General features: G+C 44.8%; 2 protein-coding genes across 3 annotated transcripts in view; both read right to left on the bottom strand.

Moving 5' to 3' along the window:
- The window catches only part of LOC147440884 (uncharacterized), a 61,042-nt gene extending 52,343 nt beyond the window's left edge, over positions 1-8,699 (bottom strand). The window contains exon 1 of the transcript XR_015184293.1: positions 8,057-8,699. The gene's annotated coding sequence lies outside the window, so the exon portion shown is untranslated. The remainder of the gene's footprint in view (positions 1-8,056) is intronic.
- Positions 8,700-8,777: 78 nt separating this feature from the next.
- The window catches only part of LPXB (lipid-A-disaccharide synthase B), a 29,897-nt gene continuing 16,592 nt past the window's right edge, over positions 8,778-22,082 (bottom strand). The window contains exons 2-8 of one of the 2 annotated variants that reach the window (XM_086482698.1): positions 12,727-12,826; positions 12,529-12,634; positions 12,208-12,431; positions 11,738-11,816; positions 9,706-9,944; positions 9,380-9,606; positions 8,778-9,286 (exon numbers count right to left, since the gene is read on the bottom strand). In XM_086482698.1, the coding sequence (XP_086338824.1) occupies positions 9,109-9,286; positions 9,380-9,606; positions 9,706-9,944; positions 11,738-11,816; positions 12,208-12,431; positions 12,529-12,634; positions 12,727-12,826 (1,153 nt within the window). In that variant the 3' untranslated portion in view covers positions 8,778-9,108. Of the gene's footprint in view, positions 9,290-9,379; positions 9,607-9,705; positions 9,945-11,737; positions 11,817-12,207; positions 12,432-12,528; positions 12,635-12,726; positions 12,827-22,082 lie in introns of both variants that reach the window. The other variant, XM_086482697.1, reaches the window with a different exon arrangement.

Genomic DNA, 22,082 nt, shown 5'->3' with positions numbered 1-22,082 from the left:
TCGGAGCACTCATCTTGAGCAAAGCGCAAACATTCATTCCGCTACACCTTACATTTTTTCATTCGCGAGCCTAATGCAGTTGGCGAGTTTGAGCCTATGCAAATTTTGGCGAAAGAGTTTGAGCTCCATGCTTAGAGTTTCTTTATTATTAGTGCAAAGAATGGAAGTGGGCATTACATGCTCCAATTCTCTTTGTTTTGGGTTAAAAAAATAAGAGTGGACTAATGTTTAAAGGCTCAATTATAAAATAAAAAAACGTTTTTATGCTGACAAAGAGCAACAATGGTTGGCATTGTTCTAGGAGGGTGGCATTTTAGCAAAGGAGTTTCAAAAAGCAAAAGAGGGTAACGCTTTGCAAGCTAGGAGCGCCAAGGAGAGGGACGCAAAGAAAGAGCGAGGAAGCGGTGAGCACTCAGTGAATTGGGAGGGGGAGCGCATGGGAGAGAACGCCATGGAAGAGCTCGAACGGATGTTGCAAGGCAAGCAGCTCGCCAAAGGAGCTCTCTACGGCGAAGCCGAGCTCGAGGGCCGTGTAAGATCTCCGTTGTGTGGGAGCTAAAGCGAGGAGTGATTAGAGATGATGCTTGAGAGGATCGAGGGAAGCAAAGGAAGGTCTGCACCTCCCTTCTATGTGTATGCCTCCCCGTGTAGACAAGTGGAGATGGTCGAGAGAAGTTAAGAGACAGGCTTCCAAGCCGAGGTCGGGTGTGTCTCTCCCCAGATTGTGTATGCAGGCTGATGTGGCCGCGCTTGAGGTGTCACAAACTGCTAACGTGTCAAGCCCCGAAGAATGGAGCCAACTTGCAAATCATGGCCGAGGGGCCTAAACCCTAAGTGAAGGGGCAGAAGCAGTAGAAGATGAACCAGGATTTCGCGTTGCCTTGCTGACGTGGCACATTGTACGGATTTCCGCGTTTTGCGCTACCTGCTGACGTGGCAGTTGTACGGAATTCCGTAATTTACCCTGACAGCTTTTTGGCATCGCTTTCGGACCAAAAGCTTTTGAGTTTAAAGGCTTTTCATGTAAACTGCTTTTCATGGGCCAAGGGCCTTCAAATATGTGCCAAGGGCTCATTCTCTGGCATGCTTCCTGGAGAAGGTACAGAGTCTAGAGTACCAGCTTGTACTGAGTTGATGCAATATAAAGAAATACCGAAAGGGGTGCCGAGGTTTGGGGCCAATACTCTCTAGGGTGGAATTCCGCCACTCCATGTCACGTGTCGTCTCTCTCTCTCTCACTTCAGTTGTTATTGAAGTGCTAAAAGTCTATTCAGTCTGTTCTTTTCTATTGGGACGTGGTGCCCGTCTTGTGACAGTGGTATCTAGAGCATCATGCGTGTGCTTTTCTGAAAGCATTCCGGTCCTACAAAAGAGCAGACAAAGCAAAGCACAGACTACTAGAATTTTATTTGAAGTAGCTTCGTGCCCCGACCTCGGACTTATTAGCTACTCCCACCCTTCATACATCGCGCATCGGGCGCGCTCCCGTCTTCACCCCTCATGTCTTACAGGGCATAAGCCATAAAGATCACTTGCATGAGAAGGATCCAAGATTTGTTTCGAGTCACTTTTTTTTCTCAAAAGCAGTGACATACAAATGTTGATATCTATAGCTACCAAGCCGCACACACCAAGGACTTGGGAAGCTTTCAAGAAATTTTTTGCCCGAAGTTGTATGGTTTCTGACATCTTCCTTCAGAGTGCAACTTCTGGCAGAGTGGGGTATCCTGAAATGCTTGCCATGGAAACACTCTTCACGAGCAGATGACCTTGGAAGTCTAGTGCGATTTCTATCTTGGGACTACCATCGCCGCCAAAGAAACGTTGTCTGTCCAAGAGCTGATGGACCATGCTGTGCTCGGCTACGACCTTATGCAATGAACCTAACCCTAATTACTGGTGCACGTTTCAGGATGGAAAGTCAGTCGACTTTTCGAGCAAGACTGATATCGACATTGCTTTTTAAGTTTGAAATCTGTTTGAGAACTTGTTTGGTGATCCTGTTTGAAATGGATGGTATCTGTTTTGAACCTGTTTTGGTGTCGATTTGAAATGTTTGACTCTGGTTTTAATACTGGTTTCATTGATTGGCGATTTTACTCCCGGGTGGACAAGTGAGGAATACTGTTTTGGTATTGTTTGAACCTCGGAACGACGTAGGCCAATGTCTAAGGAGCGTTGCGTTGTATGCTAGAAAACGTCCAAACGACGCAAGCCGATGCCTGGGGAGCGTTTGGTTGTATGCTTGTACAATAATTATTGTTGTGACTCCCGGCCTGGACATGGATGGTTATGCGGGAGGAGTATTAAGAAGTCTGAGCAGTGGTTACTCTCAGCACCTCCAAACGACGCAGGCTGCGGTCTAGGGGGCGTTTGGTTGTAAAAGGTCTCTATATCTCTTGGCCCGGACCTTTTTAGGTTATGCGGGAGGAGTCATGAGGGAGTCCTTGAATATCTCCCGGTCCGGATTGTTAGGTTATGCGGGAGGAGTGTTCATCGGCGGCTTTATGTTTCTATTTCTTGTAACATGCATATGTGAGCATTCGTGTTGCATTGTGATGTGCCAACCACTGAATATTCCTAAGTGGATGAGATTGCCTGGGTATGTAATTTTAGCGCATCAAAACACCCGTGGAAGATCGGTGCGGTCTCGATGTGATGGCTAATTTTACTATGCCGGAATATCAAGAGTTCCGATCTGGACGAAAGGAGAAGCCAACTCCTTGATCAAAAGAGCCGAAAGGAGAAGCTAACTCCTTACCAAAAAGAGCAAACTGATTGTCCCTCGGATTGTCCCTCAGAATGATCGTCGGAATGACCCTCGGAAATTTTTGAGCTAGCTTGAGTTGTTTTGCAGATATGTTGTAATCGCAGACGATTACTCTCTTTCAGGAAGGGGAGATGCCACAAACTGCTGACGTGTCAAGCCTTGAAGAATGGAGCCAACTTGCAGATCATGGCCGAGGGGCCTAAATCCTAAGTGAAGAGGCAGAAGCAGTAGAAGATGAACCCGGATTTCGTGTTGCCTTGCTGGCGTGGCACACTGTACGGATTTCCACGTTTTGCGTTGATTGTTGACATGGCAGTGTTGTACGAAATTCCATGATTTACGCTAGCAGCTTTTTGGCATTGCTTTCGGACCAGAAGCTTTTGTGTAAACTGCTTTTCATAGGCCAAGGGCCTTTAAATATGTGCTAAAGGCTCATTCTTTGGCATGCTTCCTGGAGAAGGTGCAGAGTCTGGAGTACCGGCTTGTACTAAGTTGATGCAATATAAAGAAATACCTAAAGGGGCGTCAAGGTTTGGGGCCAATACTCTCTGGGGTGGAATTCCGTCACTCCATGTCACGTGTCGTCTCTCTCTCTCTCTCAGTTTAGTTGCTATTGAAGTGCTAAAAATCTGTTCAGTCTGTTCTTTTCTATTGGCACGTGGTGCCCGTCTGGTGACACGAGGATCAGAGCTTGCTCAATCTGTAGCAAGTGTTTGTCTGTTGCTCCCTTTATAGGTGAGAATTGAGCTTTTTGAACTTCTTAAGGCTTAGGTAGGGCAAAACCTCTGTCAAATTCTTATAAAATAAATCATTACAATGATTTATTAATAAATTTGACAAGGACTAAGTTTGTGGGTGAAACTATTGCACCACCCCTGAAGACGTCCACAAGACTGCTTTTCGCACCACTTTTGGACTTTATGATTTTTTGGTGATGTCTTTCTGCCTAACCAATGCTCCTGTCACATTCAATCGAATGATGGATTGTATCTTCAGCACATACCGAGCCTTTACAGGAATATTCTTTGATGACATATTAATCTTCTCTAACTCAAAAGAGGAACATCGGAAGCACATGGATATAGTATTTCAGGAATTGCCAAAGCCTGAGTTCTTTCTGACGGAAATACACTATTTAGGTCATATATATAGTCTCTCACAATCAAGTGAGTATGGATCCAGTAAAGATTCAAGTTGTACAAGACTGGCCAACTCCCACTACTATACATTATGTACGTAGCTTTTTAGGATTGTGTTCATATTATGGACGAAGGCTTTGCTCATGTAGCAGGACCACTCCATGACCGAAGATCCCTTTCAAATGGGGCACACGACATCAAGATGCCTTTGATATACTAAAGTACCTATTGAGTCATGGGAATATTCTGATAGTGTCAAACTTAAGGAAACCATTTGAGGTTCACTACGATGGTTTAGGTGATTGCATCGGTGCAATGCTTAATCAAGAAGCCCATGCAGTGGCTTATGAAAGTAGACAATTTAAGGATCCATAATTGCATGCCTTGACCTACGAGAAGGAACTTATGGCTGTGATTCACGCCTTGTCCACCAAGAAGCATTATCTTCTAGGAGCTGATTTTGTGATCCAAACCGATCATCAAAATCTACAGTATTTTCTTGCACGACAGAAATTATCAGAGAAGCAGATGAGATGACAAACTTTTTGTCCGTGTTTCATTTCTAGATTCTTCATACAGCTGGAAGTAAGAACGTGGATGCAATTGCAGTCTAGACACCCAAGGATAAATGCAATCACTTCTGTATATCACCAAGAACTGGGATCACTTCCTGACCTGTATCCAGATGACCCAAACTTCTCCTCCATTTGGAGAAAGTTACAGAACGGAGAGAATGAATACCCCTACTCAATTCCGAATGGTTACCTCTACCACCACCAAGCAATTTGCGTGACAACCCCATTGAGAAAGAATAAGCACATGCTTCGCCGTATGCAGGTCACCGAGGTATTCTCCCTGCGACCTTAGCATTGGAACGATATTTCTTTTGGCCCAAACCTAAAAGCAGGCATCGATTAGTATGTCAGGGAATGCTTACTTTGCCAAAAAGTCAAGTACGATCGACATAAGACACTTGGGTTACTCCAACCTTTGCCTATGCCTGATCAACCTTGAGAGACTCTTGCCATGGATTTTATTTTGGAAATCCTTAAGACTCAAACTAGAAATGATTATTGTGGACAGATTTAGAAAGCAAGCTCACTGTATTCTAGTCAAGAAAACAACCAAAGTAGATCATATGGCTAGGATCAAGATCCTCGCATGACAAGAAATTTTTGGTGTGCCTTGTTTGATAAGCTTGGTAGGAAGTTAAATTTTTCTTCTGCATATCATCCTCAAACGGATAGATAGAGTGAGATTGCTAATTCCACAATATTGGATATGTTGAAATCCTATGTGTCGCACATGACAAACAATCTAACTGGGAAAAGTATTTGCCGCTTGTCGTGTATGCGTAGAACAATATAGTACATTTGTCTATGGGAAAAAGTTAAAACTCCTATTGAGATTCTTTATGGTAAGCCTTTGTTTCCATTGATCCTTTTAATATATTAGGCTCTCAGGAAAAACATACGAAAGTTGCAGACAATCACAAAAGAAATTTGAATTCGACAGTCGGTCAATTGGTCTAACTCAAGTTTGAGAAGGTTAGACTAAAGAAACAAGCGGCTCATAAGGAGGCGGCAGTAAAAATTTCCAACCGCTACTATGGGCCGTTTAAAGATAGCTGGCCAAGTGAACGATGTGACATTTTGATTGGAGCTACCGCCTAATTGGAGAATCCATAATGCTTTCCATGTTAGTTTACTCCGGCCATATTGCTGAAGAACGCCCTAAGATTGAGGAAACACAAGAGATACTCCAACCGGAGCAGATTATTCATCATCAAGAGCCGCCACTTAAGTCCGGCAAGATGACAAGGAAGTATTTGGTGAAGTTCAAGTACTATTCTATCTTGGATGCACAAAGGATGACCGAGCAAGAATTAGCACCTTATCTCGAGATTATGGAAGGATGTCACAAAGTGATGGCGTGGCTACGTACAGCAGAAACCCTAATTTCTGCCAAAAACCCTAAAATTCTTGCAAACCCTAATTTTTGCCAAAAACCCTAATTTCCGGAAATCGCGGAGGCTTATTATATTTTATTTTATTTTTAATATTTATTTATTTTTTAGAAAGATGAGTGACGCAAATTTTGCTTTTTCTCTACCTAATGAGAAAGAGAGAGAGAATGCTTTTGCTTTCAAGTTTTGACTCTGAGAGAGAGAGAGAGAGAGAGAGAGAGAGAGAGAGAGAGCAATTGCTTTTGATTTGAAGCTTTTGGGGCTTTGCTTTTGGGCATCCCTTGTAACCTTTAAATTAGTGGTGAGGGCCTCACTTCTCAGGGCATCTGGACGCAGAGTCTGAGAGTGAAACCCTAGCCACTCTCTTGTACTTTGATTTGATTAATACAAAAAGAAATACCGAAAGGGGCGCCAGTCTTTGGGGCCAATATCTCTAGGCACGGAACTCCGCCGGGCCAGTGCAAATCTATTGTGATCTGTGAATTGTTTTGAAGTGGTTATTTGGTGCTGTCGCGATTGATTCTTGACTTGGAGTGTCCAAGTCTGTTACAAAGGATATATACAAGCCACCCCAAGGCTTCCCCGGTGTTAATTTGCAATTAATGTGCAAAACCCTAAACCTGCAGAAAAACACAGCAGGCTGTAATTCTCTGTTTTGGATCATTTTGGGCGGAGGAAACATGTCTACGCGTGTCCAAAGAGCTCCCGCACGCAATGGGACACTCCCCCTGTGATTTGGACAAGTTTTCATGCAAGACAACGCTCCAAATTCACAATCCTTTGCAATAACTACGCATCCCTATGGGGGATTAGCAATTTGCTAGTCCGGTTCCTCTTCAAAAGGCTCTTGCCTTGGCAAACACGCATAAAACCCACAGAATTGTACATGATCATTTGAGTAGCCGAACTAGTGGGGCATTACTGTATGTGCAAAGGAGAGAGAGAGAGAGAGAGAGAGAGAGAGAGAGAGAGATGCATGAGAGCAAATCATCGCGCTACATGAGACAAGGGAAGAAGGTAAGCTTTCCATTAAAGCTTCAAAACCTGAAAATCCACGTAAAAAATGAAATCAGCCTCCTCTCTCACATTTGGGTGCCCCCCAACTGGGATGAGTCTTCTGGAGTGTGAATTGGCTTGCAAGTTGCTCTCCTACTGCCATATGTCCAGTTTGCCCCTTTGGTTTAATTTCCTAGTATCCACCAACTTATAAAGTTGTGACTTGCCGGTGGCCCAAATTCCATTTGGCGCACACACGCTTCCGTATTCGTCAAAATTCAATGCTAACTGGCCCCACCAATCCCAGACTGACTGACCTAGATTCCCAATGTGAGAAACCCGTTCGGTCGCATCCGATTCACACTAGCATGCACTGTCCACTTGCACTTTTTCAAGGAAAATAAGTAAAAATAAAATAGATAATAGTACATATTTAAGGAAGGCAATAGGAAAAATACACCTAGATCTGACGCATAGCCTATTCATTACTCCCTTGACCATTCACAAATGATTCCTATCCAAGTAAAGTAAATTGCTTGGGATCAATGGACACCGCTGGTTGCTCAATCACATGGGCTTTCCCTCGCCCATCACGAGCCCTCTGTGCATGGAATATCTCCTTTTCTTGCAACGGCTCAGTCACGAAGCCTGAAAACCCTGTGTCGGAGTCTGTAAATCTTTTGTAGAAGCCTCTAAGAACTCGTACATCCTTGGGTTCTTAGCCAACTTCCATGCAGCTACGCAGTGGATGGCCTATGCTTAGGGATTCCAGAAACAAAATTCGAGACAGTTTGCGGAGCTTCAACACTGTACAAACCGCAAGATATCAAAGTTGAGGGCTAGTCTCTCATGTTCCCTAGCAGGAAGGAAACAACCATCGAGTCTAAGATCTAGAACGAAGGGGTTACTCCGGTTCTTGTGCTTGTAAAAAGATTCTCCCTGAATAAAGATTCTCTTTAGGGGGGGGGGGGGGACAGCCCGTCTTTTGGTCTCCACTAAAGTGTTGATCTTCTCCCCTCTCTCTCTCTCCCCCTCCCCCCCCCCCCCCCCCCCCCCTCCAAGATTCTAATTATTTTCAGCTTATTAATTGCTCGTGTCCGCTCCCGTTTGTAACACTACCCTTGTTTACAGACGAGTAGTGAGACAGATGTTGGCAAACGGAATAGCCTCAGGAGGAGAGGTTACCAGATCAAGATCGAGAGGAGGTGCCACGGCCGTTGGACAGAGGCATAGAGGAGGACCAACAATCGATGGCAGTCCAAGAGCAGCATGAGTTGCCACAGGATAGGCCAGTCCAGCAGACTTTGGATCTCTTGGAGATTCAATCACTAGTGCCTTTCACAGTAGGCACTCTTCAGGGGGAGTAAGAGAATAGGTCTTCGCAGTTTGCAAAGGATTTTGACTATTCAGCACGCATTTCCAATAGATGGCCCGATCTCTGCCTACTCAGTTCTTAGTTCTTTGCAGTTGGCCCATGGAGATCTCTACACGTTTCTCTGAGGAGTGGGCCACTGTGTCGACATGTTTTTCCTGCAATTGTCAAGAGCACGTCACATTCTCCTCAATCCAAAGAGAGCTCCCATGATCAGATTTAGAGTGCAAGTTCTACATATATTCCTTTTGGACGAGAGAGCCTGTTAATGCTAAGGGTCAAGACTCAAAGCCCCACTTTTATTGAAGAGAGAGAGAGAGAGAGAGAGAGAGAGAGAGAGAGAGAGGAGAGCACTTAAGGCCATGATATTTGCACTTTTCTCTGGACCACATGCCATGACCAGAAACTCCTAATAATCCACTTACCCCTCTGACAAGATATACAGCAAAGAGGAACTTCAAGCATGGGGATGGAAAGGATAATGCAACAAAGCCAGAATGGTTGGCATACTTTTGCTTCCACCACAATCACCTACCTTCTTGAATAGGGACGCAGAAGACTTGTCATCTTGGAGCCAAATAATATGAACCACTGTATCAAGCTTTAGAATGGCTGAATGTCTACACTTGCTTTGAACTTTGGATGGGCTCAAACAGACGCTTGCAGTGTCTATAAGAGAAAGGTACAGCTGTTACACGCGCTCTGCGCTATTGCATGAGAGTGTTGTATGCCTTCATCTGGGAAAGCAAAATGGCTCACATTCTAGCTTTTTGAAGGGTTTCAAAAATTCAGTTGCTCGAAAAACATGTGACCATTGCTTAACTCGATAGAGAAACATAGTGGGCAAGCAAATAATCTGTGATTGTCAGCCCTTTGTCTCAAACAGGTTCAAGATAGTTCTTGCTGCTACAATGCTGGGTTTCGTTATTTGCTTCCCAGATTGACAAGCTTCAACTCTCTCACTGTCCACTGCACCTAGTTTACGCAGTACCTTCTCAGCTGCAAATATCTGCTCCTGCCGCAAAGCATCATCACAAAGAAGCCTTCTGAAGGCAGACAAAAACCCAAGTCTAACTCAATCAAAAGACTCAAACAAATCTTTCTATCAGAAACAAAACTTATTGAAGGGCTTGCACCTCAACATTTCAGCGAGCCTGCTTGGAGTGCAATCCGAAAGTGCAGCTTCAGGAATTATGGGTGCATCCAGAAGAATATTGGGGAGTGACATGTATCTCAATTGTGTTGAGCGCTTAACCAGCCATTCAGTGATTGTATTTGCACGATATGCAACAACACAAGGCAAGCGAGCAAGCTGCATTTGGAGTACAATAGTTCCAGATGTGCAAAGTCCCACAACACTCGCCTGCATGAAAACCTCCACCTTAATGTCTTATATGGTCACTGAGCAAACATGTAGAGTGGCCGCACTCAAGGATCTACATCTTAAAAGTTTTCAACTCACATTGAAAGCATCGTACTTCTGCTTAAGAGTTGCCCCAGGTAGTAGAACAACAGGAATGTCCCATTTTGTAATCTCATTTTCAATCTTTTGGATAAGCTGACTGCTGAAAGTAGTTGGGATAGTCACTGTAAGATTGCAAATATCGTCCTTTAATATTTCTAGAGTCTCTCTGTAGATTGGCATCATTCTTTTCACTTCTTGTAGTCGACTTCCAGGTAACAAACTAAGCAATGTGGTACCTGGATTTCCTTTATTATCAGTTATCATGAACAGCAGCACAAAAGGATGCTTCAAAATGCTAACAACAAAGAAGAGTCGTCACTGCTTCAGAAAGCAGGTACTACTTCAAAAGACTTCATTGCTACTGGAGTGCACTCCTCCATAAACAAATATTATAATACAGTGCTGCCAATGACATTAGCAAGACAATGACCATCAGTACAACAGATTACTACAGCACAGAACTAAGCTTTGATGAGCCTATTTAAGTATATGACAACATACAACAGAGGTTACCTTTCATAAAGGCTTAAGAGAGCAAAATATTGCAGGAAGAGAGAACTAGCTCGCTGCTGCTGCTGCTGCTGCTGCCCTAGCCCAAGCGCTAGAAAGATTGAGAGCTTTGCTGCTACAGGCAGCCTCAGTTTCGTCAAGCTCCCCATGAGAATCCTCTTTCGTCAAGCTTCCCGTGAAATGTAGAGTGAATGTAAATCATCTCATGGGGCAAGTGGGCCTTAGTATGCATGGTATAGGGAACATCTGAGGCATGAGCTCTGAAGATGCTTGGTCGGTGGATGCACTGATATCTTGACGGTTTTGAAGTATCCTCAAGATATGAAACATTTTCGTCAGCTACTTTTGGTGTGATGCGAGCCCAGGGTGGCGTAGGCCTGCCCTGGTGGCATGCCAAGAGGAGTGAGGGGTCAGTGTGTTTGGGGCAGTGAGGTTGGAGGTTGTGGGATTCTAGCACATGGCCTCTGCAGTAGCTACAGTGGGATCCGGGGGGGTGGTTGTGGAGGGACAGTGGACCCCCGGTAGGGGTCGGTGGCCATGGTGGACGGAGGGGTCAATGTGTCTGGGGCGGCAAGGCTGGAGGTTGTGGGCTTTTGGCACACGGCCTCTGCAGCAGGTACAATGGGACCCTGGGGGCGGTTGATACCAAGGTCCAAGCAGGAGGCCACCCGAGGAGCACAGCGAAGCACTAGCAGCGACAAGGCATTATTGAGGACTTTCCAACTGATTCCTGTCTGGGCTAGTCACCAGGCTTGAAGGATTACAGCTTTTCAGTGGCTAGTTACCTCCTAGTTGCAAACACAAGGGCAGCAGTGGGAGTTTGGTTAGCCCACACTGAATACACCTTGGTTTGCATTGGACATGGGCATCCACTGGAGACTCAGCGGCATTGCTTATGGGATTGCCCTCTGCAGGCATAGCTGATTTGGCTCCAGATTCTTCAAGTGATTGCTTCCATCCTCGTGGGCATGATCTTCACATGGGGGGCAGCAGCTTCAGGGGGCCCCGGCATGGACTCAGGAGCGAGACCTTAGATGGGATTATTGATAGTGGGGGCCTCTGCCTCATTTGGAGGACTCAGTGTTACCATGTCTTCGAGGGGCAGCCCAAGCCACCTGCAGCAATGGATCACGCTTTCTGGCTTGAGCTATACACACACAATACAACAACATACAGGGCAGCTCACACACCACACTTCTGGATAGAAGTGTGGGGCAGAGCACTCGTAATACCTGCCGAGCTGAGACGGCGCCACGATTTCATTAGTTTATGGTGGCCGAGACCTTTCTTCGCAGTGGGGTATAGTCTTGACTCTTGAATGGCACTAACAGGCCTCAAGTTTGGAATTTTCCCCCTCCCACTATTTGAAGTAGCCATCGTATATCTCTAATTTTTCATCCTAAGAGAGTCTCCATTTTTGGTACAGTTTCCCTCACGTTAGGGGTAATGTAGCGCATTGGGCAGTTTCAAAAACTACAAGAAGGATCCTTTTTATGCATCAGAAAAACAACAAAGTTACCTTCAGGCAGGCCGTGTGATGAGAAAAAGTTCTTCTTATCTCCTTCTATATGCCACTTCAATGTCCAACTGTTGGCTCTCTGAAAAAGTTAAAATAAAAAAACAATATCATGAAACAGCATGCCCACAAAACACTATCCAAAAAGTACACACAAAACTAAACTCCACTGCACATAAAACTTGATGTGTGCAAAAGCAATATCAATAACCCTTCCAGATAATCATTGCATTATCTTTAGTTGTGAATTTTAGAGTGTATGCATCTATCTTCAAAATTGATCAGTGACTTCCAAACTGTTTTGTCTTGGTAGCTTTGCTCCTACATCAAATGGATTGATAGTTAACTTGGCCATAAGATAAGCTGTAGGCATGTTTGAAGACCACAAAGAACATAAATTTCCTGCATATTCATGGCCCATTCTTTCAACATCGACATACACAATACAAGACATCTTCAGAATTAGGGCATACATTAGAATCAAAAAATGCATCTTCAAGGGCAGGATGGCCCACAAAAGTTGCTGCCAAGCCATTCTGTTTGCATAGTGACTCCTCAAATGGAAGGATACAAAGAATGTGATCCACAATACCAATCCATTTCCATAACTGTCTTTCACCACCCTTCCAAGCCCAGACTGAGGGAGCCACATAAAGGATGCTCAAAGGGATGTTCCGTTGCTGCTCCATACACTTTGCTACAAGAAATTCTTGTATCAGATATGCAAGCAACAAAGTACTGAAAAATCAACCTTGGAACCTCTCTAAAGCAGGAAAAGCAAATGCGTACAGTACCTCTCAACTGTTTAAGCACACGAAAAGAAAATCCTTTGGAATCAATAGCTACAACAATGTCAGGCTGAAATATTTCTGCCGCTACCAGGGTTTGCTTTAACCGAGCCTGTAAGATGCAGATGTCCTATGCTTTGAGAAGATCATACCAGATGCCATTGTTAAGAGCAGCGGCTAGTACAGAAAGCCATAATACTTTACTCGGAGTTTGAATAAGTGGGGAAGCAACTCAAGGGCACCCATGACTGAAAGGTCATCCATTGGAAACTCTGATGTCAGACCTTGTTTTTCCATCAAGGGACTGCAAAGAAAAAAAATCAGAATAACATTACAGCATAGAATGTTATGCAGACATATCTAAGATACAAAAAACATTTAAAGACATAAAGAAACTGTAAGCACAGTGTTTGCTGTTACGAAAATTTCAGCATTGGGCTACCCAAGTTAAAAAGAATGACAACCCTTTACAAATGCTCAAATGCCCGCTACTTTGTAGGGCCCCTAACACAGTTTCAGAATGACGCTTTTTATATGTAGTGAAAAGTAGTTAAAGAGTTGTGTCTTCTCAAGTGGATTCTTACAGGGTTGATGTATTTCACTTTGGACGTGGCCATTTATATACTAAAACCCCTGTTCATACAAGGAATGATCAAACTTTTAGACATGAGTCAGGGTAGGATAAGGCTTGGATTATGGGGCTCGCCACCCATCACATGCAGACATTGTCTAATTTATAAGCACATCTATGCAATGATGCTTGTGTGCATGAGTTAGGAGGAAGCAAAAAATTGTATGCAGTAGTGATTAAGGATAATAAACAGATGATGCATTGGTGATGTGTAGACACAATGAACAAATGTAATTGAGAAAAAGGAAAGATGGATTCATTGATACTACATTCAAAGAGTGTGTACATGGAAGGCTCTTTTAAAGGTCTGCCACGAGGCTGTGACGACCACTAACCTTAGTTGTTGGTTTCGTTCCCTTGATTTTTTATTTTAATTTTTGGGACCCTCTTTTTAAAGTCACAAATGGCCGGACACTGTATGGCCAGTGTGAAACGGTTGACGGCTGAGAGTTTCACTCGCAGCAATGAAGGCCAGGTCACCACAAGTTGGTTGGGCCAATTAGCACTGAAATCCATGTAGTAAAAGGGTGGCTACGCTCGGTTCAAAGTCATTTAGACCCCACGCGATATTTTATAAGTTGGTGAGTACTAGGAAATTAACTCAAAAGGGCAAACAGGACACTTGGCGGCTCCAGGTGCATCTGCCAGACACCTGAGCTAACGGGGGCACCCAAAATCCATCAAGGCAAGAGAAGGGGCTGATTTTGACTTCGTAAGTGTTGACGGGAGCAAAGCGAACCCCGAACCCCGACGGCCTCTAAAACACCGGGGACCGAATGGCGCGCCCCGAGCCTGTCATGGTAAAGCAAACAGGGGGCACCACTTAGCTTCAGCGGCTAGGACGCAAACAACACACCACCATAACAAAGTTTTCATCCAAGAGAGATGGATGCTTGGGAGTAATGATGAAAAGGAAAGGGAATGAGATCAAGTGAGAGAGAGAGAGAGAGAGAGAGAGAGAGAGAGTGAGGGAGGGGGTATAGCGGCTTACTACTTAGGCATCACAAAAGGATGGCGAATCCGCACACCCTTCACACATACACAAGCTCACTCCAAAACACAAGACTAGGTGGCGATTCCGCACACCTCACATGGGCAAAACATTGCAAGAAAACATACTCACAAAACCTCAAGCTTTATTTAGAGAATTAGGCGATGAAATGGGGAGCATAGGGTAGGGGAATGAGAAGGGAGAGAGTGGTAGAGCACATGGCGGATAGGTGGGAGTTGATGGCGAAGACTCGCACGAGGATTATGGCCATCATCCTTCATTTAGTTGCCCTTCATCTTCCATAGCCAAGGGTGTAGAGGTCATGCTCAAGACAAGCATGGTGATTGCGGTGATGGTGATGGTGTGGGTGTGTGTGTGTGCACTAGGCACACACAGTGCATAGTGTGTTCTTTGGTGATGTTGTGTGTTTTTGTGTGATGGTGACCCCTCTTTATATAAGGGAGGAGGGGGGGGAGAAATTCTAGAATTTAGAAATGAAGAAATCATTATCTACATAGGCCATGTGACTGTGGGCCCCACTTGTCTGGCTGTGTGTATATGTGCCAGAACAATAGTCTCATGAGAGAGAGACTAAGAGAGAGAGATGGGTTGATGAAAAAAAGTGAGAGGTGACATGGAGAATAAACTAATTACAAGAGGTGAGAGAGAGGAGTGTGTTCAGAGGTGAATCTGTGTGCAAATGTGTGTGAACACAAGAAAAATCAGGTAACCACCGGGTGGGGATGGGTCTGTGGGCACCTTTTTTAGTGAAACTGAGTGTGTGTGAGTGTGGGGGAGGTTATTTAGCTACAAGACAAGAGACATGACGCCCTTTAGAGAGAGGGGGGGGTATTTGGGTCATGGGATATGATAGGAGAGAGAAAGGGGGGGTGGGGTATACTATTTTGGAAGATAGGGTAAGTTGCATGTGAGTTAGGGTGCATTATTGGTGAGTTAGAATACATTATTGGTGAGAGGTGGGGTAGCTTGAGAGGAGAGAGAAAGGAGAAAGGACAAGGGGAAGAGAGAGGGGGTTGACCTTTTGAGTGGAGGAGAGGAAAAGGGACACACGGCGGGGCAACAGTGAAGAAAAAGGAGGCAAGGTGGGGATGGGCTGCCCCGCAGACATGAGGTGGCCTATTTTACCTTTCTCATATATTTACATAATCATACCTTATTTTTTTCTTACTTTTTCCAATGTCTTTTATCACTCCCTCCCTAAGAGGGGGTTTTCATGGGGTGGGGACGAGAGAAGAGGGGTATGGGAGCTTGGCTTGTGAAAAGCCCCCATCATTAGCCCTCCCCTTTTGGCTAGAGGCATTCATGTCTCTAGCTCATCTGTTTGATCATTATCGTCGGAGGTGGCGGCTAATGGTGTGTCCTCATCTGGAATGTCAATAGGTGGAGCCTGGTCAAATCGAAGAAAATAAGGTTTAAGTCGCCAACCATTTACCCTGGTTTTATGAAGTTTTCCATCAGCCTCCATAAGCTGGTAGCTTCCATTGGCATACTTTTTCCTGACGATGAAAGGACCTTCCCATCGGAGTAGGAGTTTCTTATCCTTGCGCGTGTCGAAGCGATTGTCGTAGCGGAGCACCAACATTCCTTTCTTCAATTCTTTTTTCCCGAGATGCTTGTTAAAGCTAAGCCGTCTATGCTCTGCTTGTGCTGCATAATAATTTATTGCTTCTTCTCTGTCCAGTTGCAGTCTTTCCAAGTTGATGATGTGATCTCTCAAATGCATGTTGGGCTGTTGAAGCTGGCTTGCCATTACTCTGAGACTTTGTAGTTGCACTTCAATGGGCAAGATTGCTTCCTTACCAAATACTAGATGATACGGTGTAAATCCCAAGGATGTACGAAATGAAGTTCTGTAGGCCCATAAAGCTGGTAGTAGATACTTATCCCAGTCTCCAGGATGATTGTTTACCTGCTTGGTAATAATTTTAGAAACCATTCCATTTACCTTTTCAACTAGGCCATTACATTTGAGGGTAATATGGTGAAGAGTGCCTCCTTGTAATGCCCAGTTTCTGCATTAATTCTCCTACCAAGTCTGCTCTGAAACCTGGACCTCTATCAGAGATGATCTCTAAAGGTGTGCCAAACCTACAACATATGTGCTCGTAGATAAATTTAGCTACCTCTACCGCTGTGATTCTAGTGGTGGCTGTAGCCTCTGCCCATCTAGTCATGTAGTCGACCCCCATGATAATGTAGAATTTTCCTGAGTTGGCCCTAGGTAATAGCCCAATGGCATCGATACCCCATTTTTCAAATGGGCCATATGAGAGAATAGGTGTCTGTGGTTCAGGCATAAGTGACCTAGTGCCCGCCTTTTGACACAACTTATATGTTTTGCACGAGTGGTGTACATCACGGTTGAGGCTAGGCCATATGAAGCCTGCCTGCAAGATTTTCCTACTTGTTATGTTTAGGGCAAAGTGACCACCACAAACCCCGTCGTGACAGCTAGCAATTACTCCCGTGATTTCCTGAGAGAGAGGGACCTTCCTGAGTATTTGGTCCTTACCCTTACAGTACAAACCGTCATTGATGAGTTGATACCTTGTGGCCTTCCGCGTCAGCCATTGCTTCTGTCCCTTTGTTAAATCTGATGGGCATTCCCCTGTTTCCAAAAAATGCATGATGTCAGGCAAGGCATCACTTCCTTGAAATAGAGAGAGCTTTAGTTTTATTGCTCCAACCACCACTTCCTGTAGTCTTTCACTTGCTAGGGCATCTGCTTCTTGGTTTTGAGCCCTTGGGATATGGTGTATTTGAACTTCTTCAAACTTACCCAACAAGGTTTTTACACCACTTAAGTGAGTCCTTAAACTAGGATTCTTGCATGTCCATGCTCCATTTACTTGCCTTACCAGAAGTAGAGCATCCCCAAATACATTAAGGCGTTGTACACCTTGCGAGACGCACCATTGTAGACCCTTGGTTAGTGCTGCATACTCAGCTTCATTGTTAGAATGTGAATCTAACAATTGGCCCAACGAAAATACCTTTGTCCCTTTGTCATCAAAGACCACTATGTCTGCAGCTGCTTTGTCGGACGCTCGCTTGTAGGCTCCATCAAAGTAGAGAGAGTATGCTCCTTCTACCATCGGTGGTACGGGAGGTAATCGGACTTCTCCTTCCTTTCAAAGACTTGGTAGGTCATGAGTCCCCCCAAACTTGCCCTTGTCGTTCTTTCTACCTGTACCGTGTAGTCAAACTCTTGCAGACGAACTAGCCATTTAGTAATTCTAGCAGACACATCCATGTGTTGTACAACATAGGGAAATATTTCATCCGTGGTTAGAATCACAAATTGCTTAGGCAGCAAATATGACCTAAACTTTGTAGTTGCAAATCTAAGAGCTAGGACTAAGTGTTCCACATGGGTGAAACCTTTCTCTCCTGCTGTCATCGTTCAACTAGAGAAGTAGATTGGCCTCATGAAAGATGTCGTCGTATCCTTTTGGAGTAGCACAGCCCCCAATGAGTCATCACCAACACTTGAGGTGAAATAGAATTTTTCATCCCACTTAGGTGGTGAGATAGTTGGCAGAGTGGCTAAGACCTCCTTTACCTTGTTGTAGTGATGTTCGCTTTCCTCGTCCCAAGTGAAAGTTGATCTTTGAGTGAGTTGTTGCAGTGGTAGAACAAGTTGTGATAGTAGATGTATGAATCTACTTAAGTACCTCACCTTCTGTAGAAAAGAGACCAGTTGACGTGCGGTCGTTGGTGAAGGTAGGGCTATGAGTGCGGACACCTTACTTGGGTCGGCGTTGATACCTTTTGCTGAAATTTCATGGCCTAGTAGAATGACTTTACTCTCCCCAATGTGGCATTTATCCACATTTAATTGCCCACCTAGGCTCTGCAGCCTGGCCAAACCTTCAGTTACCTTTTCTAAATGTGAAATACGGGAGCTATATATACAAAAATCATCAATGAACACTCTTATGGATGTTCCAAACAACGGTTGAAAAACATATGTGACATATCTTTGGAATGTGACAGGTGCATTTATGAGACCAAATGGCATAACCCTGTATGCAAAACAACCCCATAGCGTGATAAAAGGGGTTTTTAGCTGATCTTCCAAGGCTATGCGTATTTGAAAGTATCCAGAATAACCATCACAGACGGTATAGCATTCAAAACCCGCTACTTCATTCAGAATTTCATCCAAGAAAGAGAGAGGAAAGTGGTCTCTCTTTGTAGCTGCATTTAGTGGTTTGTAGTCAACACAGACCCTCCACTTATCATTCTTTTTAGGCGTCACCACTACGGGTGACACCCATTCTGAGTTTTCTACAGGATAGATGAATCCCGCCTCCAGCAGTTTCCTTACCTCGGCCAAGAGTGCCTTTTCTTGTATGACCCCCAATCGTCGTAGCTTTTGCACAACTGGTTTTACCCCTTCCTTCAGCTTAATATGATGTTCCACCACTGTAATTCCTGTGATTCTTTCATAGTTGTCAATGAACAGTTTAGGAAATCCCATCAACATTTGCAAAAAACTATCTTTCTCCTCAAGTGTTAATTCCGTAGACAACATACCCTTCAACCTACTTCCTCCTAGGCCAGGTGATTTTCTCTCCTCTTCATTGGGTTTCCCTTTTGGTGATGGATCACCAGTTGTGCTTACCCTTTGTGGATCCTTCATAATGATACCCATCACATCAATGGAACTGTCACTTTCGTCGGTGGATGTGGTCTCCTCCTCAGAACTGGAAGATTCGCTAGTAGTTTCATCTGCCGATGTTTCCAGATTCATTTGCTTCTGCTTGCCAATCCTCATGTCGTAGTAGATTGTCTCCCCTTTCTTACCGGTCATGCGTAGAAGGCCAGTACCCCAGTCCTATTTTGCCTTCATAGCCATCAACCATGGCCTTCCCAAAATTAGTGGATAGCCCTCCCCCTTAGTAGGCATTACAAAAACATCTACCTCTACCTCAGTGTTGAAAGCTTTGATTTTCACGGCACTTACCACACCCACACACTTTACTTTTGCGTTGTTTGCCATCTTTGCCTTGCATGGAGAAGGCCTGTCAACCTCGAGCCTTAATCGAAGCATCATAGCTTCGCTCATTACACAGATTTGTGCACCTCCATCAATGTAGGTGTTTCCAACCCTCTTTCCTTTTATGTTTACGTCGACAATTGGAAGGATGTCATCCATGTTGCATCCCGAAATTGCTCCGGCTACCTTTGTTTTGGAGCGTCTTGTACTTACCATTTTAGACCATTGTTGCCTTACTTTTGGTGCAAGATGTAGCAGCTATAGCCATGTAATCTTCGGTCCTTGCTCTGCCACATCCAATGTTAGATCATAGGGCTTAGAACTTTCCCCTAGCTGGAAGTCGGTGATGCCCAATTTCCGTCGTGGCCTGGATGGCCTCTTGCTAGTTTCTCCTCTCATGCTTCTCTCATCATCTGATTGTGTAGCTTTCTCCCTCCTAGCTCTTTTCACAGTCATGGCTTCAAGTGGTTCTAAAAAGGTTACCTTCTCCTTACCCTTGTCCCTCTCCTTTGCTCTGGGCGGATCCACTACTATGGCTTTTCCTTTCTCTTCTAGCCTTAAGATGTTTACAGGGCGATCAGGTGGTGGGGCTGGTGGAAGAGGTGGGATGGATGCTTGTAGTGGTGTCTGGGGTGGACGTAGAATTTGTGTTGGTGGGGGTGGTGCTCGGGGTGGGGGTGTTCTTTCTCTAGGGGGTGACAATGGTTCCTCCTACCTCCTCTATTATAGTTTTGTCGTGGTTTAGGACAATAGTACATACCGTGACCGTCTTCTCCGCAGTTGTAGCAATGATACTCCCTGTTTTGTCGTCGTGCTCTTCCAGGGTCTTGATCTCTTTCTTGACTCCTCCCTTGTTGTATTAAGTGGACAGACAAATTCTGCAGTTGGTCAGTAATATGGGCCAGCATATCTTGTTGGTCATCTCTTACCCCAAGAGCCGGTGGTGGTGGTGGAATGGTGGTTGTCGTAGTTGCTGGTCGACGCGATGTTCCTGATTCTATTGACTCGGTTTCTTTGGCTTTCATTCGCAGCTTCTTGTCTTTAAGGCGAGCAATCTCAACGGCTAACTCGTACGTAGCCGGGAATCTACCTTTCACCTTCTCCTTAAGAAGCAGCCATAAGCCATGCGTGAACCGATCTTTTTTTAGGAAATCGGGTGCAGCTTCCCCCCTAGCCAGTGACTCAACCCACCGTTCCCACAAATCCACAAATTTGGACTCATAGGTGGCATATTCTAAAAGACCCTCCTGCTTCAAGTCTCTCAACTTGTCCCACAACTTTTCTGAAGTGGTACCTCCCCCAAAGCGCCTCTTAAAAGTGGTTTTTAAGGGTTCCCAGTCATCCTTGGTTGCTTGTGGAAGTGCATTGTACCATGATCTAGCTTCTAGCTTCATGAGATGCTTAAAGATTCTAACCCGGGATTCATCCGTATCTTTGTTGCTCACTACACATGCTACTTCAAAGTCATCTAGGAAGTCTGTTACCAAATCCTCCCCCTTCTTTTCTTTAAATGTTGGAAATGCTACACTTGCCATGATTACTAAGAGAGAGCTAGAAAGACACACTGCTTAACTTGCAAAAGTTTTTTTCTTCTTTACAAGGAGGCGTGTATACCCTCTTATACTAGGACATAGATTAAAACTTCAAACGGTACATTGCCTTGTACCAAAGGTAAGACAAATGGTTGATCTGATGCCAGAACCTCCAAAAACCGCTCCCCACCCGGCATGGTGTCAATGACGTGCTGGTAGTGAGCCTTCAAATCCAGTATTACCTTGATTGAACGTACACGTGTTGGTATGTGTGATCTGTCTTGAGGTAGGTTGTACTGATTCATGTGAAGCTTAGAGGTGCTTAGTCACTGTCCAAGCTTGTGGGAGAGGGTGGTGTTCTTTCCTGAAACAAACTCAGTAGATCCCTAGTTTCTCTAGTGAGAGTGTGAGCCAATGCTTCCGTTATCTGTGCTGCAGCATCAGGTGCGACTTGAAAACTGACTGTGATAATTACCTCGGTGACTTGAGTTACCCGATTCTCAAAGTAGAATAGTGTTGATTCTCTATTGTGTAGAGCTCCTTCCATTTTGTTGTTGTGGGTTGGTTGTAGGCTGCGGACATGGTTTCGACCTTCTCTTTCTTCTTCTTGGCACTTGGCCTATGTATATCCACTGGGTTTGGCATGTTGGTTGACTCTCCCACTGCAAATCGATTACCGTTACGCCTGGCACTCGAGCTTCGATGGAGATGCGGAGTTCGTCTAGTTGTGCTTGGAGCTCTTCTTCTTCTGTCGTCCAATTAGCAAATCCTGCTAGCCATTCATCCATTCACAATAGTTTAAGGGTTTCAGTCTTGTAAACTGAAGGGTTTCATGAAAAGATCCTCAGTGGAGGCACCAAATGACGGGAGCAAAGCGAACCCCGAACCCCGACGGCCTCTAAAACACCGGGGACCGAATGGCGCGCCTCGAGCCTGTCATGGTAAAGCAAACAGGGGGCACCACCTAGCTTCAGCGGCTAGGACGCAAACAACACACCACCATAACAAAGTTTTCATCCAAGAGAGATGGATGCTTGGGAGTAATGATGAAAAGGAAAGGGAATGAAATCAAGTGAGAGAGAGAGAGAGAGAGAGAGAGAGAGAGTGAGGGAGGGGGTATAGCGGCTTAGTACTTAGGCATCACAAAAGGATGGCGAATCCGCACACCCTTCACACATACACAAGCTCACTCCAAAACACAAGACTAGGTGACGATTCCGCACACCTCACATGGACAAAACATTGCAAGAAAACATACTCACAAAACCTCAAGCTTTATTTAGAGAATTAAGCGATGAAATGGGGAGCATAGGGTAGGGGAATGAGAAGGGAGAGAGTGGTAGAGCACATGGCGGATAGGTGGGAGTTGATGGCAAAGACTCG

Source organism: Adiantum capillus-veneris, chromosome 15 (assembly GCF_014529385.1).
Source record: "Adiantum capillus-veneris isolate H3 chromosome 15, ASM1452938v2, whole genome shotgun sequence".
Classification (NCBI taxonomy): domain Eukaryota; kingdom Viridiplantae; phylum Streptophyta; class Polypodiopsida; order Polypodiales; family Pteridaceae; genus Adiantum; species Adiantum capillus-veneris.
This window is presented reverse-complemented; position numbering and strand designations above follow the sequence as displayed.